This window comes from Cryptomeria japonica, chromosome 9 (genome assembly GCF_030272615.1).
Source record: "Cryptomeria japonica chromosome 9, Sugi_1.0, whole genome shotgun sequence".
Lineage (NCBI taxonomy): Eukaryota > Viridiplantae > Streptophyta > Pinopsida > Cupressales > Cupressaceae > Cryptomeria > Cryptomeria japonica.
Window position 1 is genome coordinate 464754466 of NC_081413.1, and position 19388 is coordinate 464773853.

Genomic DNA, 19388 nt, shown 5'->3' on the forward strand with positions numbered 1-19388 from the left:
TACAAAGAAAGCTCAGATATCAAATATTCCTGTGGAAATTCTGAAGTGCAATTAGGATGAGGTAAGAAGGCTAAATGCAGGTAAATTTCTCAGTTATTTGACTGATTTTCCTAGTTTTGCTGTTATTCTCGCTAAATTAGAAATTCTCAAATTTATAAGCTTAGCTGCAAGGAAATTCGTTAAAAGAGCTTTAAATGAGTTAAATTTCGGCCTTTTCTCACTAAAATAAAGGATACCGGAAAGTTTAAAATGAGGCAAGAAGTGTACTGCTTTGAGTAGAATTGGAAGAACAGCCATCCGAAACTGCATCCTCCCTATAAAGGAAAGCTGAAACGGCAAATTCAGCGGTGCGATTGCCTACCAAAAAAACAGATAAAATTAAACAGAACTTGGTTACAATTCACACAAATTGCTCAAACAAAAAGAGATCTAAGGGAAATGAGAAAATATATTATCGTACTAGTTGCTGTGGATGAACTGGTGAGCCCTGCAATCTTTGTTGGAGGTCTTGTATCAAACAAGTCTGCCATTTATAAAGATTTTGCTCTCAAATTTATTCACATTGAAAATTGTAATAAATGAAATTCAGAGATACGCGAGACGAGATTATTATACTAACAATCTGCTGTGCTTTGCCATTGGGATAACTCCGTTGATCCATCAGATTGCTAACAAACAGCGAGACCGAGCTTCAGTAAAATAATTCTTCAGTTCAATTTGCTTACGTATTGGAGGGAAGTTGTGGTTTCAGCAATTTTGGGGGCAAATTGAAGAGGCCGAATAAATAGAAATGGTGTCAAGTGATTCAACTTAAAGCTTTTGGAGGTTGTACGGTAAAAGACCAAGCGGTTTCCCTCATGGTAAATCTAGAAAATTAAAAAGACGATTTTAAACATTGCAAAGGCATTCTCTTAAACATGTTTTTCTCACATATAAAGATACTTTATTTTTCAATCTGTAAATGGATGGTTTTTTTGTTTTTTGTTTTATTTTATCAGAAATAGTATTTTGTATTTAAAGTGTTTGTTGACAGATTTGTCTTTTTTTATTAAAGATAATAAATAGATTCTATATCCTAAACAATAATTTACCAGTTAATCAATAGTTGGGTAAACTAAAGATAGTTTCCTTCTGAATTTTGAAGTTGTGGGCGGTTTGCACAGGGCTGCTCAGAGATCGTGGTGGTTACTGGGCACGATTTGCATTTGCAGTTTAACTGGGTAATTCACTCACTTCAAGGGCAGCGAACCAATTCAACAGCTTGCGACATTATCAATCACTGATCACCAATAGTGGGATTCATCTCTGACCTAAGCCCCACCAATAGGGGGTTCATCTCCGACCTGAGCACCAAATGGAGAGATTCTATCACCATTCAAAGTAAATTCATTGGAACTAGACCTGAGGTGGATGGTTCGACGCTACTTTTTGGGCAGCGCCTAGGGTTTCCAGACTTCAACAGTGCCAGAGGACAGAAAGATACTTTGGAAAGAGGAAACCAACTGTCAGGAGCCATCGTTGGACCCCAGATTAAATCTCGATTGGAAAAGTTTTGAGTTGAAGAAAAGTGGAAGTCTCATCTCGAGGTAGCGGCAATCTGGAGATGTATTTACCATTATAAGCTTGGAAAGGCTCTCGGGATTGGCTCATTTGGTAAAGTGAAGATTGCAGAACATGCTTTGACAATAACTACATACCAGGGGCAGTATTGTTCAAATCAGCCATGCAGGGCCTCCACAGCATTTGCAAACAACCTTGCCTATCCGGTGATTGATCTACAACTGATTAGTGAAGACGCTATCATTTGGTTTGGAAATCGGTATTTGGGAGGAGGTTTTCAGACTGTTAGTAGCAGATAACTTTGTCATACTCAGACTTGTTTATGATAGCAGCAAAGGACAACACCTGCCAATCATCTTGAAGTTCATTGTTAGTAAAATTTTGCTTGCATTGTCATTGCTACAGTTGGGGTAACATCAAATCAGCATAATACAATGATCGGATAATATAGTGATCGGACATGGCTGATAGAGGATATTTGGGTTCATGGCCTCATGTTCCGCAGTGGGTCTACACGAAAGGCGGATGGAAGGACATGGCGATACAGGTAAACCGGAGCGAAAATAACAAGGTTTTTCAGCCAGCTTCAAAATACTTTCAAGGCTTCTTTGGGAACAGACACAGTGTGGCATGGAGGCGGAATAACAATGTAAGGAAACTCACTCAAGGGCATTTTAATAATGGTGCGAATCATGAGAATTCCGAGAAGCAATTCAAGGGATTTTCGAGGAAATGGTCTTTGGATCTGGGCAATCAGCGAACATTTGCTAGGGTTGTTGGCATGGCAAATAAGGAGACTGCGGCTAGGGTTTATGTTTCTTCACAGCAGGTGGGAAATAAGGTAAATGTGAACCTCAAGGAAGCTAGTCTGGAAAAGGTAAGTAAGATTCCTTCTGATCCTATTCTGCCCGAGGTTTCTTCATTGCAGGTTTGGGCTCCTATCCCTTGTATCAATCTTTTAGGTTCTTATGTCGATAAGAAAGTGAATTGTTTGCATACGAATGCTATTTCTGGGGAAATATGGGGTGATCAAATTAGTTTGTTAAAGCTTTATCATAAATTGCAGAAAAGATGGGGGGATATGCATTATTTTCAATTATTGTCTGTGAATGCTTTTATTGTTGTCTTTGATTCTCCTTCTTTCAGAGGTGAGGTATTAAGAACTTCACATCATTGGTTTGGAAAACATTTAATTTCAATTACGGCTTGGAAACCTTGTAAAGATGTCAATCTAGGATCTAACCCTAAACTACTCTTTATTCATAAATAAACTTAAATTTCAAACATTAAGCATATTTTATACAGGATATAAGAAAACATCGAATGTGGATATAAAAACATTCATAGATATATCTTTATAATGCAAATGAATAATACAATTTTCTCACTTAGAAGTCCTTATTTCCTACTTAGGCTTCCAAATTGCCTTAAAAATATACAAGAAGATGCATCCGTCGATCTTTAGTCTGAGTCGCTTCCTTCAGTCCTTTGCACGCAAACGAGAACAAGAATCAGGCACTTTTTCTGCCCAACCTTGAAGCTTACACTTCCCCGGAATTCTTGGTCAATCAAGAATACCCGACCCTGCACGAATTGTTTTAACCAAAGAATTCGAAAGCGAGAGGGAATCTGGTGCATGCCTAGATAATATATGCATTTTCATTTTTCTACTTCATTCTAAAAAACAAGCATTCGCTATCATACTAGGATGTGGTAGAGAGTATAAATAAGGAATTTCCATCATTTTCTACGGATAATTCAAATAATAACTCGGTCGAGTATAATGCCATGCACAACAAAATAATAGTTGGAAAAAGCAACTATTCTCCCTAAAAACATCCACATTCGGCACCCGTCCTGAAAGGTAATTTTCTAACTCAAGCTTAACCCTAGCTTGGTTCCCTCGAAAACAAATTCAATTGCAAATACAATCTTTCTTTTTAAACAAAAATAGAGATATCATTTTCCTTACTAATCATTACTAATATATCTATTGAAGACAATCTTTCATATTTTGGAAAATGATAAACTTTCATAAGCAATAATCTCATAATCAATCCTTCAACTAAATAAGGTACATGCAAAAGAAGGTGTTATACATGTATGAATTTAATCTCATATATAACCAAAAAGTACACAAACACATTCTTAAATAGAATCAGAACTAATTATTTTGGACAAAATATGTTATTAACAATTAGTTAACATCTTTTTTCTCTATATACTTTTCTTCTATTCTAAAATGATTTACAATGCATTTCAAATAAGATAATGACATATGAAACAAATTTGGATAATCATACCTAATATCTAAAGCTTCTAATTATATACATTCTCATACCAAATAATAACAAATAACAACCATAAACAAAGGAATTCTGACCTCTTGTAAACTTGGTCTGGTTTGTACGACCTTGACATTCTTTCATCAAATAGTTCCTCGCCTTGTTCGCAAGTCTCTCTCAAAACTATTCCTATCAAATCTATCTCTATTTCTCTCTTCGATATTATCAAAGTATCTTCTCCTCTACTCTATCCTTCTCTTCTTGATTCTCTCGTCCTTTCTTGCTAGTGAAGAAAAGATGATCCTTTCTTCTATCTTCTCCCTCTATTTATCTAATTTTTCCCTAAGATTACTCCTTTATTAAGGGCTCGGTGATTGCAAAGGTTTAGAAATCTTTTACCTTCATCTCCTCTTACTCTTCCACGTCTAAGAGAGATGGCATCTTTTGTTATATTTCTGCTATTATTGTGCAAGATTAACACCACGATAGTAGTCTATCTCTACGTTACCTCCACGATATGAGTTCATCCCTAAGTTATCTGCTGCTTCTATTCTCCCTTGATCGTGATTACAACAGTTCTTATCGGTTGAATAGGGAGGTTGGAAGATGTAATAAACACTTATGTGTTTGTATTTCACAGTTTCCTTGCTATATCTGCCAGGTCTACGCCACATTGAAGCTCACTTTGCTTGGTTTATGCCACCACTACGGTTCTTTCTCTTGCTGCGTGGAATGGAGAAGTAAACTGGGGTTTCAAACATGTGCAATGACAATTTTATCACTCCATGCATGACCACGTTCCCTATTTTTGCTATGAACTGATTGTTTGCTATTACACCAATGTTGGAACTCTTAATTCTGCACTTAATTCCACTAGTCTATGCATATTCTAACGTTAACCATGGTCTATTTCCTTTGCATGCAAAGTTCCTACGTTAAAATCATCCAATTCATGCATTTAGTCGCTGGTTTTTGCATCACTAATGTTAACTAAAGTCTATCAACTCCAAGTTGACATCCTCAAATTTCTGCATTAAAACCTATATCTTCTACGTGTTAACTAATATCTTTGTTTTATGCCATGTCACTCGACTCATAGTAGTTGTTGTTTTTAACTCCAAGTTAGTTGATAGTTTTGGTTTGATTAGTTTGGTCATGCATTAGTTAAATGGAGTCTAAGCGGCCTCCCTTAGGACATGTGACCTAGTCACTTATCAAATAAAACTATCCCGCCACCTTTTAAAATGCAACTATCTAATATAAATAATAAACTTAGAAATATTTAAATTTCATAATTTGTATTCCTAATTTAATATATGTATATTAATATTCATAATATGTTTTATGTAATCGCTTTTATAGCGTATGACCATTTCCGTAATGATTAAATTTACAATTTCACCTAAATATATATATGTGTATCGATAAATTTCAAGTTTCCTACCATCTATATAACAATGACTAATCAATTTATAAACTAGGTCATATAATTCAATTTATTCAATGACTAATTAATCATATTAAAATATTCAATATAATTAGTCCTATAAAAATAAATACATAGTCGAATAAATTAAACATGAACTATATTCACTTTTGAATATACAAGTTTATAATCTATTCCTAATTCGTACGACTAAAATGTAATTCCGAAAACCAAACATAATCGATAATTTCACACAAAGCAAAAGAAATCATGGAATCACTATATAATTCAATCATTAATAAATTTTTCATCCTATATAGTTGAATTTAACATAAAATTCTCATTCGTAAATGCAAAGATAAATGTATATGCAAATGTGGTGTGTGTGTGAGATCCCCTTTTCCATCGAAGTCATTTAGTTAAAAACAATTCTACTTGATTCATGTTCTTGCCTTCGACCTCATTCACCTGATCCTGCATCACTTGCACTCGATAGTTTATCAGTATTGACAAACCCAAAAGAATATTAAATGTCGAATTTCATATCAATTGCAGGAGTAAAAATGCATACAATATTTTCTCACAACTGGATTATGAATGATCAAATCTATTTTAATTTCAATGCATACATAAAAATCACATTAAATCTTTAAAATGCACATTATTAAAAAATACGATTCATGACACCTTTTTCTATTCCTTCTCGGTCTAGTTCAAAACTTATTCCTTTCTAGTTTGGTTTACCTCCTTTTAACATCTAAAATGGACTTTGTGGAGGGGGAGGTTCTGGTAAAAATTTGTGTTCTTATTAACCCTAACAATGCTTGCCCCCATACTTGTAATATCAAGTCTCATGATGGTATTTGGCACTAGTCAATTGAGAAATTATATATGGAGCTTCTTAAGTCTCCTTTACTTATAGATTTTAAGAAAAACCAGTAGGTTGTTGACTCTGTCCCTAAATCCCTTAATAAAGATAGTTTGTCAGCGGGACCTTCGATTGAAGGATGTGGAAATGTCTCTTCGCATAAATTGGTAGAAATGGGTCACATTAATCTTGAAAATAATCCATTGTGTCATAGTTCTTGAAAACCAAATGATCACACTTCGGGTTCGGTCTCACTTTCGTCTTTACTGAAGACATTTTCTAATAACGGGGGTATAGTGGATGGTAATCCCGTGATGAATGGAGTAGATCACCCATTGATGATAGATTGCCCTAAGATGCCAAATAATCACACAAAGGGTAAGGATGACAATTTGTCTTCATGCACTCAAAAGGAGGTTTTGGATTCTTTAAAGAATGTGAATTTAGATAAAAATGCAGTGGTTGATATGGAAACTATTAAACAGGTACCTGTCATAGGTTTTCCTAATGATGCTTCTTTAATTCAGGAAATTAAGAATTTGGTGTCTAATAATTCCCCTCTGAATGTTGAAATTAATATGGCTAATGAATCTTCCTTAGGGAATAGTAATCCGTCAGAGGTTGTCCCTGTTATTATGCCAGATGAGAATCTAGTTCAGCAAGTACATGATATTTTTAACAATCATGCACATCAAATAGATGAGGGTATTACCCATAGAGCTGTTTGTTCAATTGAGAATGATTTGGGGGGTATAAACTCGACCCTTCCAATTTCTGCATCTGATAATCCTTTTGCGGTTTTGGCTACAACAGAGTTGGGTTTTGAAGATAATCCATTTATCCTGGCTTCTCCAAAGTCATGCAAGAGTTTACCAATTGTCCAAACAACTCCAGTTTTTTCACCATCGATGGTTTCTCCTAGGAGAGGTAAGCCTCCAAATAATCTTAAGACTCAAATGGAAATTGATGCTGGAATTCAAGAGACTTTGTCCCTTTCTCCTGCTGGTGGGCAAGGGAGGCATTCCGTCTCTCTTGGTAGGCCTAAGAAAACATGCCTAACTCCTGTAAGTGTAAAAAGAAAGAGGAGTAAAAGATTCGTGACTAGTCCACCTATGACAAGATCAAGGGCTGTGAAATGTAATTTGTAAGGTTGCTTTGGGGAAAGCAAAAATTCTCTAATTAATGGGAAGAGGGGAGCTTTGGCCTCCCCTCGAGGACAATGAGAATTATTTCTTGGAATGTTAGGGGCTTAAATGCCCCTAACAAGAGACGCTTAATTAAGTCCCAAATGGACTTAATTAAGTGTGATATTTTTATGTTACAAGAAACAAAGTTGTCAAAGGAGTCTGCTGATTTGGTTTTTTCATCTTGGAGAAGGTGGAATTTTCTTTCTTCTCCGGCTTGTGGTGCTTCAAGAGGTTTGGCACTGCTTTGGAATAATTATAATATTGAGGTACAGTTAGTGGCATCTGCTACAAATTGGATGTTGGCTTTAGTTATAAGCAAGATTTCAAAGGTTAAATTCTGACTTTTTAACATTTATGCTCCATCAAGAATTCAAGGGAAGAGTAAGTTATGGGGTGAATTAAAGAGGATTTCTTCTCCCTTAAAACATGGTTCCTTTATTATCTTCGGGGGTGATTTTAATGCTATCACTGATTTAGATGAGAAAAGAGGAGGTGTTTTCCCTAATAAAAGGATTATGGATGACTTTGGGGATTTCATTTCTGATATGAGCCTTTTTTATTGTAAGTCTCAGAATGGGGTTTTCACATGGACAAACATGAGAAGTGATTTTTCTCAGATTGCTGAGAGATTAGATCAGTTTTTGTTATCTGAGAATTGGATTGATTTAGATTTTGAATTCTTTTCCTCTATCCTACCGGTCTCAGGTTCTGATCATTTTCCAATTTCCCTTTCAGTTATTGAGGATAAGGCTTCTTTTAAGTCTCCATTTAAATTTGAGCCCATGTGGTTTAGGGATTCTTCCTTTTTGCCTCTGCTTATGAAATGGTGGAATTCTGCTCCTTTTTGTTCTGGGTCCCGTATGTTTCAGATTGCTAAGAAGTTAAGTTATTTGAAATTGAATATTAGGGAATGGAATATCTCGCATTTTAAGAATATTTTTCAGGAGAAACAAAGGATTCAAGATACGATTGAGTGTTTTAATACTCATGTTCTTCCACATGGTATGGTGCCACAAGTTTTTGATGAATTGAAGTCACTAAAATTACAACTTGAGGAGGTGTTAGCTAGAGAGGAAATCTATTGGAGACAGAAATCTAGAGAGTTATGGCTTTCAGATGGTGACAGGAACACAAAATTTTTTCATTCTTCAACTAAGATTAAAAGATGTAAGAATAGGATATCTTGTATTCAGTGTCAGAATGGGAATTTATTGACAGAGCCAGAGGACATTGCTTCAGAGGCAGTTAGGTTTTTTAAGTCATTATTATCTTTGGAAAATGGAAATATCAACAATGATATTATATCTAATATTCCTCCTTTAGTATCTTTGGAAGACAATAAGACGTTGATGTCTCCCTTTTCCTTAGAAGAAGTTAAGAGTGTTGTATGTGCCATGAATCCGAATAAAGCCCCGGGACCAGATGGTTTTACTCCTTTATTTTTTCAAAAATGTTGGGATTTTGTGGGAAATGATATTTTATTGGCTCTTGAGGAATCTAGGAGAAATAGGTCCATTTTAAAAGAACTTAATACTACAATGATTGCAATTATTCCTAAAAAAGAGGATACTAAGACTTTTGCTGACTTCTGCCCCATTGCTTTATGTAACACTTTGTATAAGATGTTTACGAAGGCAATTTCCTTTAGGTTGGCAAAAATTCTACCTAGGATCATTTCATTGGAGCAAGGTGGTTTTGTTCCCGGAAGGGAGATGACAGAGGGTGCAATTGTAGCACATGAGGTGCTGCATTCTATTTCCACCCAAAGAACCCCGGCCATGATACTTAAACTAGACATGATGAAGGCTTATGATAGAGTAGAGTGGGGGGCTTTATGTGTTGTTCTTGAGAAGTTAGGTTTTTCCAAGGCCTGGGTCAAATGGATTCGTGCATGTATTTCTTCTGCAAGATTCTCGGTTTTAATTAATGGTTCTCCTTGTGGTTTTTTCACTTCCTCTAGGGGTTTGAGATAGGGAGATCCCCTTTCTCCCTTTTTGTTTATTCTCCCAGCTGAAACCTTTAGTTGGGCTATTAGGGCTGCTAAAGTGGGGGGCTTTGGAAAGGTATAAGGATTCAGAATATTCCCCAAAGTATTTCTCATTGTCTCTTTGCAGATGATACTCTATTATTTGGACATGCTTCGTTAGTTGAGGCAAAAGTGATTAAAGGAATAATACAAAATTATACATCGTTTTCTGGTCAGAAAGTGAATGGTGATAAATCAAAGATTTTTTTCCTTAATACATCACAACTGGTTCAACATAGGTTGCAATCCTTTTGGGGATTTGAGACTGGAAATCTTCCACGTACTTACCTTGGGATTTCTTTCTTTGTTAAACGGGATAAGATTGGTTTTTGGGATAAGATTATTTCGGTCATTTCTAAAAGAATTCTCTCATGGAATCTTAGATGGTTAACTTTGGCATGTAAAATCATTCTCATCAAGTCTGTTTTGAATGTTGTTCCCATATATCTCATGTCTGTTTTGAAGTCTCCAAAAGCAACCATTGTTAGTTTACAGGATAATCGTAGAGATTTTCTTTGGAACAATAATAAAGATGGCAAGAAGAAACTCCCTTTAGTTGCATGGGATAAGGTGTGTTTGCCTAAGGAACTTGGGGGAACAGGAATTCAAAGTCTAGAGAATCAGAATTTAGCCTTAGGTGCTAAGTTGGTTTGGAAATTATATGACAAGCCTAGCTCCTTATGGGCACAGATTATGTTTACCAAATACTTAAATAATGGACCGAGAGAGTACATTTTTAAAGTCTCAAATTTGCCTTCGGGTTCTACTATTTGGAATTTCCTTTGTAAATGTAGATTAGTTATTTTGCCTCATCTCTCATGGATTGTTCATAATGGTAGAAAGGTTAGATTTTGGGATGAAGTATGGAATGGACACACACCTTTGGTGAATATTAGGGATTGGTCTCCTCTGATCATTGTTCTTTCCTCCCTTTGGGGTGTTTTTATAGCAGATTATTTTGAAATTGTGACTAGTGGACCCCTTAAGCTAGCTAGATGGAAGTTGATTGATTTCTTAGATGTTGATCAAAGCATGAAATTAGATTTTAAAAAGATTTTGGGGGATAGAATTGTATATCTTTCTGATTCTGAGGATGAACTTATTTGTACAAATAATATTTCTGGTAAGTACACTGTTAAAGATGGTTACAACTCTCTTATGGTTGCTAAAGATTTGTTTTCTTGGCCTTATAAGTTGTTTTGGCATTCAGCCTGTCTTCCCAAAGCTGGAGCCTTTGCTTGGTTGGCAGTTCAGGATAGAGTCCTTACAAGTATGAGACTAGACAGGCTTGGTATTACTATTGTTTTCCCTTGTGTCCTTTGTAACAAAAATTTGGAATCTTCTTCACACCTGTTCCTACATTGTGATTATGCTTATGAATGTTGGTAGTGGTTGTTTGAGAAGTTAAATATATCCTTTGTTATTGGTAAGGATCTCATTTCCCATTTTAGATCTTGGCCCTTTATGTTTGCCTCATCTTTTTATTCATGCCTTTGGATCATATCTCCATCTATTGTGATTTGGAATGTTTGGCTAGAGAGAAACAACAGGATATTTAAAAAAACAAGGTCTCCCGTGTCTGAGGTTCTAGTAAAAATTGAGTCTTTAATCTCTGAGGTTGCTTTGTCATTTATTTATAAGAATTTGGAAAATCTTACTTCTTTTTCGCACGGGGATAGTAGAGTTTCTAGAGTTTGGAAGTTGCTGTCAGTTTTACCCTCTCATGGTTCAATTTTAAAAAAGAATGATGCAATAGGTAAGAGATGCTCTACTAGATGGAAACCTCCTCCGTAGGGGCACTTTAAACTGAATTTTGATGGGGACTCTCGTGGTAACCCTGGGCCGGCTGGGGTAGGCATGGTAATTTATGATCACAATGCAAATTTTATTCAAGCTAAGTGTCATGCTATTGGTTTTAAAACTAACAATTATGCGGAATTTCATGCTTTGTCTTTTGGATTGGATATGGCAATCTCTTTGGGAATTAAGGACTTAATAATTGAAGGTTATTCTATGGTGATTATTCAATGTGTTATGAAAAAGAAATCAAATTGTTGGAATTTGCTGTATATACTTGATCCCATTTTACAAAAATTAGAATTGTTTGAATCTTTCTTGGTATCCCATTGTTACAGAGAAGTTAATAAGATTGCAGATTATTTGGCAAATTTAGCCATTGATAGCAATGCTAATCAGTGAGAGGTGGGTTTTGAGGAAATTCCTTCTAGGGTATGGGAAGGTTTGCAACAATAGTCATATGATTTTCTTGAGTAACGTCGATGTAAAAATTTATGATGATAATTATTCACGCTTTCCCCTTTCATTTCAAGTATTCATGTTCATTGTCTGGAGAAGAGTTCGAGGTCATGGTATTTGATATAATAGTCTTTTTCCAAAGGTTTTTTGATACTTTCTTTTTTGGCAGGAAGGTTTTTGGCTCATGGGATTTGGCACAGGACTTTGGAAAATTTTGTCTTCTTCCATTGATAGCAGCTATGGAGTCTACATTTGAAAATTATCCGATGGGTTTTTTTGGCAAATTGTCATATGGGCTCTATGCAAAACTGATATTATGTGACCACATTTTGTATGTGGTTTTGGGCAAGGTGTATAAATTGATCCGTTAGATACTATAGGTTTATTTTATGAACTGTGACCAGAGGTTTTCTTCCTAGGGCTCTTTCCTCTGGTATGCTCTTTGAATCCTGTGTAAAAAATTAAAAATATTAATAAAAAAGTTTAGTGGAATAATCCACTTTTATTGAATTTTTTTTTTTTTTGATTTTTTGACATATATAAATAGAAAATTGAGTATACTTTTCACCATAAAGTTGGAAAGGCTTCTAACACTTGGTCATCACTATGAAATAAATGGGATGACAAGAATTTAAAAGAAAATAGCATACAACAATAACTTATAACTCATAGATCATTTAGCATCAAGATCAACTCAAAGATTGAAGTATGGTTATTGGTAAAGAAAATAATTACTTCTGATTTTACTATATTTTGAAAGAAAAGAAAGATAACTCATGTGAATATCACGTTTCACAAAACACAACATTCAAGCTACATAAACTCACATATTTATAACAATCACCATAAACTTCTTTCAATATCAAGTGCACAAAGAGATAGAAATTTCAGATATTCAACAACATCTATTGATCATTCACAATTGGATCGAATCTCACTCATATGTCTAAGCATAAGGGGGACCCAAAATTTTTTGATCCCTTTCAATATCCATTTCCAACATATTTAAAGCTTCAAAAATAACACATCCACAAGTCTTTAAAGAAATCGGTTCTTTAAAAATAATCATTTTAAAACATAATTAAGTTTTGAAATAATAACAATAGACAAGACAAGTGGCCGCACTAAAATAAGAAAACAGTTCTATTCATCTGGTGGTTGTGCATTCTTGCTATGTAGTCTATTGTTTTGCCTATCAATTCTCATAATCTTGCAATGCCTTGAGAAACCCTGGGATTCCTTGATCATTTAGAATGATCACATTGTCGGTCCACAATACCCATAGAGCTCTTCCTTTCTTGATGTCTTCAACTTTAGTAATGAAAGTCCTATAATGATTAGCGCGCCAAATTAAGGATGCAACAATTCTTGCCAATTTGGCATGTTTCTCTTCATTGAAAGCCTTTGGATCAACCAATGTGTCTATATTTTTCTTAAATTTTGCTTTCAATTCATCGGTTGTAGCATTGTAGAATTTTCTGCATAGCAGAATACAGATCACTTGCAAGAGAAATCAGAATAAAGAACAGAGGAAAATAAACTCTATTAATTAATTGTGTAATTTACAATCTATTAAATGCAGATTTATACAAATAATATCCACCACATGAAATATGAAATCAGCGGTGAAAGAGACATAGATAACAACTAATTGAATTAGTTAGCTTATTATCTGCAATTTGCATGGAAGACAGATCCATTATTCTTGGAGAGGACATAGAGAAGACTAAAAGCGATCCATCATTCACAGAGAAAGAGAGGATCATGCAAAATTGACGCTAACACCCCCCCTTAAGTCTAACTAAGGAGATATAAAAGAAGAAAGAAAAGAGGAAAGAGGCAAAACCCAGTGGGAACAAAACCCTCCCTCAAAATTACAGAGATGCAACTATATGAAGTGCAAAAGAACATCCTTTGAGATACAAGAAAAGTGTGGACAACTGTCGAATGATGACTGCCATAGTACTGAATGTAGAACTTCCTCAAAAGCCAAGATGATGACAAAGATCAAGAATTTGCATGAGTGCTCTCAATGACACTACTCGAACAATAACCAGATGGCAAACAAAGGCAAAACATCTAACATTTGAAGATGCACGTGGCACATGAATCTGCATGAGTGACCCCAATGACACTACTCAACCATGCAAGAAGAAGCTGCCAGTCAAAAATGCAGGTGCCAACAGTGAACTGGTCAAACTTGAAACAAAACCAAGAAGCATTAGCACTAACAGTATAAAATCTCCCTCATAATATGACAAAGGAGAAACAAGATAGGTCCACTGAAATGATGTGTCACAAAGGAGAAGATGAAGATGAAGTCAAGGCCCATGCAAAAAGAGCATGACTTTGACCTTGACCTATCTGTGATGAAGAAGGCTGAGTGGCTGAAATGTGATGCTGCTGCATGGCCTCTTCTAAAGCTTCAAGTCTCTTCCAACACCTATTGATTTCATGTCCCACCTTTCCACAAAAACTGCAAGGCTCACCAGACTTCTTCTCTATCTTGGATTGAGTCTTGGATTGTGAATTGTTCTTCTCACTTGTATGCACAACAAGTGCATGAGCTTTAGAATCTTTTAAAGTACCCATCTTTATGAGCTTATCCTCCTCATGTATGAGACACTCAATGAAAGCATCGAGAGTGGGCATCTTCTAACTTGCTCCCGTTGTAAGCCTAATAGTGTGAAAAGAAGAGACAAATACAACATAATTTGGACCCAATTTTGACAAAATAGCAAGAATTAATTTGTTTTCTTCCTTAGATTTGTCAATTCCACATTCTTTTAGCTGGAGTAATAAGGCCTTGAACCTTGTGAAAAAGTCTTGAATATTTTCAAAACTTCTCAGATCTAATGAGCTAAGCTCGTTTTCTAGAATGTGACCCTGCATCTCATTTTGCTTCCCGAAAAGAGTCTTCAGCTTAGTCCAAACCTCATTTGTATTTTTGCAATCTTCAACATGAAACAAGAATTCTGAAGACATGGATAAGCATAATAGACCGAAGGCCTCATCCATCCTATTGAAATATTTAGACTTTTCAACTACTGGATTGGGTTCAACCTCTATATTCATAACTATCCGATAGAGGCCTCTACTTCTGAGCTAAAGCAGAATCTTTGGCTTCCAATCAAAATAGTTGTATGGTGTGAGAATAGCAGAAGCTGAGAACTCCATTTTTCAACTTTGATCTTCAATAGCTGCAACAAACAAATATTTATTTTTCCTTTCTAGCACCTATGCTCTGATAGCATGTAGAATTTTTTGCATAGCAAAATACAGATCACTTGCAAGAGAAATCAGAATAAAGAACAAAGGAAAATAAACTCTATTAATTCATTGTGTAATTTACAATCTGTTAAATGCAGATTTATACAAATAATATTCACCACATGAAATATGAAATCAACGGTGAAAGAGACAGAGATAACAACTAATTGAATTAGTTAGCTTATTATCTGCAGTTTGCATGGAAGACAGATCCATTATTCTCGGAGAGGACAAAGAGCAGATTAAAAGTGATCCATCATTCATGGAGAGAGAGAGGATCATGCAAAACTGATGCTAACAAGTATAACCAAAGTTGTCCTTCCTTCTTAACTGGTAACCGATATCTGCAAATTCTTGTATCACCTAAGTGATCATTTTATTGGCTTCACGGAGCAATTTACTCTATTCTCTAATGTTCTGCTACAAAAAGTTACATTTCCATTCTAACTTTGGATCCATGTGCCACATATAGTATCCTTGGAAGGAATTATGTTCTCGGTCATAGCTGTGTCGATGCCCATTTCAATAATTTTTTGAAGTTCCTTTATGGCCTACAAATGTGAGGACTCCTCCATTTTAGAATTACTTATTTTTGTGGCTACATTTTTTCTTGCCAACACTAATTCATTGTATGATCTACTCAAATTGTTAATAAATGGGGGGCCTTTAACCTTCATCTTTTTGATCCACTCTTGTGCAATCCGGCCAAAATGACTCTGTTTGCAATTTCATCACTAATTTACATCTAAATTTGAATCCAATATAGTCTCTAAAGAGTTGGGGGCTTGTGATACTTATGGACTCAATAAATATCTTAGGCATTCAAATAATACCTCAACCATAGCCTTTAAACCCTCCTTATTCATCTTGTCTTTCTCAACTCTCTCCATCACCGTAGTGGTTGTAACCTCTAAGAAGTTATTCAAATATATGTCCCTATTAGGAGACCCCATATAAATGCAAGTAAAACTAAAATTTGTCGTAGTGGCTTACCTTGGGTCTTTCTGAGATGTTGGGTGGGCAATTTTCAAGAAAAGATGATTAAAATTTTCATCCTCAACTAAGCGTGAGGTAGTTTTGAGCTTCTTACTTCTAGGGACGGGTGGATTGCAATATCTATGAAATAATGTCCCTAGGTGGTTGTCCAATGGCTTCAATCTTTCTTTTATTAGACAATGATACTTCAAGCCATGTGGGGGAAGACAAGGTCTTGGTGGCACTTTGCATGGTGTCAAGGCCGAGGAAGAGGGTTCTCTTAATTGGGGACCACTATTATTACCATCCTACACCACATCTTGAGTTGGCTCCTTCCCTTTGCACTTATCCTTCTTGGGCTCTTCTATCTCCTTTCCTTCCTCTTCCTTATCTTATTCCCATTTCTCTTTCTCTGGTTCTCGTATTCCAGTATCAAGTGCAGAGCCATCTACACAAATTTTCTTGGGATTCTGATACTTCTTTGGTGGCTCTCCATCTTTGCTTCCTCCTAGATTGACTAGGGGTATTGTTTGTGTAGGCAGGGTTGTAGGAGAAGGATTTACATTTCCAGTGCTACTCTGCTTTGTTTATTTCTTTGTCTTCTTTTGGGTAGTCTTAGAGACATTGCCCTTCTTCTTGGCTATCCAAACTTGAGTCCTTCTTAGGTCATTGCTATAGTTCTACTATCCAGATCTTCTTCCTCAGGTTGAGCCTAGTCAATTATAGGATCCAAGGGTTGTGCCTGTACATGAGAAACATATATTATATCAAACCCATCATCAACGATGCCATTGATATCCCGTTCAATTTTATAATGGACTATTTATTTCAAAGTCATTCTCGACCAATCCCTTCTCCTAACTTCAAAGTCATATGCATAGTCTTCCTAGTAATTTTTCAACTAGGGCAACTGATGGAATGATGGCCCTAAATGCAAATTATCCTTGGCAAAGTCTTTACTGTCAAACTTCAACCTTAGGACATCATAGGTATCCATAACATATTTATTTGTTGCCTTCACAATGTTTAAGGCATTCAACCATGTTTTGCAACAATACATTCCTAGAGTAATGGGAAATTGGATGCCGATTTTTCCTCTCTCGGTACATCTCTTATTTACTTCACTAGTTTGTCTACAGAGCTCAATCATGATGAGCATGCCCTGTACATACCTAGGTGGATTTAAGGGGAAGCCATCAAAACCCCCTACCCTTATGTAGGTGAATGGAGGAAACAGTAGGATGTAATTGCCATACACCTTTACCAAAGTGGTTGCTTCAGGTGAAATTCTCTATTTTGGGTGGCCTTGTAGCTCCCTTGCCAACCTCATCGTAAATACGCCATTCACCCTTTTGAAATTTGCATAGCTCTTCTACGATTGTAAGTTAGGGTAGATGTCATAGATTTGAATGTTATCATCAAATTCCTCCATAAAATTCAAGCCTGGCCAATGTTCGGTACAAGCTAAAGCATATAGAAAGCAACAAGACATATGAAAGAATCTATTTAGCCTGAATTGAGTTATCATGGCATGTAAATTAAATTTGTCCAATCTAAATATGATTCTTCAGCACTAATAACATGGATGAAGAAAAGCATCCATTCGTCCAAATTGAAGACATCTTTATCCCCTCGAAATCTATGTAACAAGACAATGATGTTTGAAATTTCTCCTAAAAAGGATTTGTGAATGGTTTAGGGAAACTCGGATTGTCCTTTCCTAGGCATAATGAACCACTCTTTTGCAGTCACATTTTTGTAATAGCCCTTTTTGGCATTAAAATCACACTGGGACAGTGTAAAGTCCTAATTTGCATACTCTTCTTTGTTTGGGAGCCAGAAAAAGATGAATTGTAGCTCTGTCAAGGGTTATGAGAACCCCCTTGTCTTGTGTCTTAATATCCCTAGTATTGGGGTTTAGTTGATGCATTCTAACATCAATTCTATGCATTGTAAAATGATTGGGAAGGTGACTACTTCAAGCAACCCGCTCTCTTCTAACGTCTATGTGATTGGGTGTCGACTGAGGATTCCTACTCTTTGCTAGAATTTGTTCAAATTCCCTTATCTCTAGTTGTGAGCATTTGAGCCCATTCAAGTGATCGTACCCTAAATACTTAAAATTCATGCTTTTCCCCTTTAAATGCAACCAACAACAACAATTCAACTAATAAACCCCTTCTTATATCCGATTGCCTTTTAATTTTGATTGTAGAAATTCTTGCTCAACATAACTAGCTCTTAGTAGTTCTGAGAAGCTTACCTCTCTACAATAATGACCATGCCCTTGGTTGTTGGTTGTGCTCTAATATCTTACTTCCCTTCTTGACATAATGAATCTTATCTTGGTGCATCTAATGGTGCACCCACTAGTGCACTATGTAATTAATGCTTAATGCCTCCCACTATTCGCGTCATCATGTCACTTTCATATCAATTCAAAAAGCTTTGTCAAATTCTGCCTTTAGTTCTAGTATTCCCTTTTAACTCCGCCCAATGCAACCTTTTATTTTGATTTCTTCATGTCTTGAAAACAAACAACAGTTTATATAATAGTTCGCACCACTATGTCAAGAGCTGACCTTAGTTCTAGAACTCCTTTTCGAACCCGAAGTCTTGGAACTCAACCTTTACAATCTTCAAACTTTTGCCAATTGAAAGATAGAGCTCCAACAAAGTTCAAGAACCATTAAATTGCGGTCCAATGACTAACTTTGAACTTTTTAGACGGACAACTTGAACCAAAGAGGCACTAACAAGGTAACAAACGAGTTCAAGTGCATGTATGTCAGGATTCGACTCCCACTTTACAAATACAATACTTCAACCAAGCTATCAAAGAGAACACATAATTTAGCTCCCGCTTACGCGTCGAAGTCTAACAAAGAAAGTGGAACTATAGACTTGGTGTTGGACAAGTTTTCAGAGATCGACGTGACTTTTTGAACTTAGAACCAAAGGTTGATAGAAAAGTTAGAGGGCGTCATGGATGTTTAAGTTGATGTATTCGGATAGACTTTGGACAAAAGCTAAATGCCCAAGAAGGTGTTGGAGTCCAAAAAAGTGAATGGAAATTTGACTAAGCACTAACATGCCTCGAGAAAAAAGAAATAATGATTAAGACATGTTCAAGATAACTTGTTAGAATCTAACGGGTGTTCTATAACTTATACAAAAACCCGACAAGCTCTTAAAATGACTTGACAAAATTTCATCCAAAATTATAAAATGAAGGGTGGGACCAAAATTAATGGGAAGAGAGAAATTTGGGCAACATAAAGTAAACTAGAAAAAAATTAATATATAATTACAATATAGAGGTTTTATCTTGGGAAAATTAACTAGCATTAAATTGATGAAATGTTTAATTTTATGTTTTGTGAGCATCTTTATGTTTCAAGATTATTTCTTGTTAAAATTGATATTGTCCTAATTATTATTGTTCTGATATTTCAAGTAGTAAGTGTGATATACAAGTTTAAATAGATGGTCAATACTTTGATTGATTTCTTCAATTACATGTATTAAGCATTCA

The 19388-nt window shown here is 35.6% G+C and overlaps 1 protein-coding gene across 1 annotated transcript in view; it reads right to left on the reverse strand.

Moving 5' to 3' along the window:
• Positions 1-866, reverse strand: part of LOC131072025 (uncharacterized) — a 52905-nt gene extending 52039 nt beyond the window's left edge. Inside the window, exons 1-3 of the mRNA XM_059211677.1 lie at positions 620-866; positions 461-523; positions 268-357 (exon numbers count right to left, since the gene is read on the reverse strand). Of these exons, the coding sequence (XP_059067660.1) occupies positions 268-357; positions 461-523; positions 620-661 (195 nt within the window). The 5' untranslated portion in view covers positions 662-866. The remainder of the gene's footprint in view (positions 1-267; positions 358-460; positions 524-619) is intronic.
• Between the last annotated feature and the right edge of the window lie 18522 nt (positions 867-19388).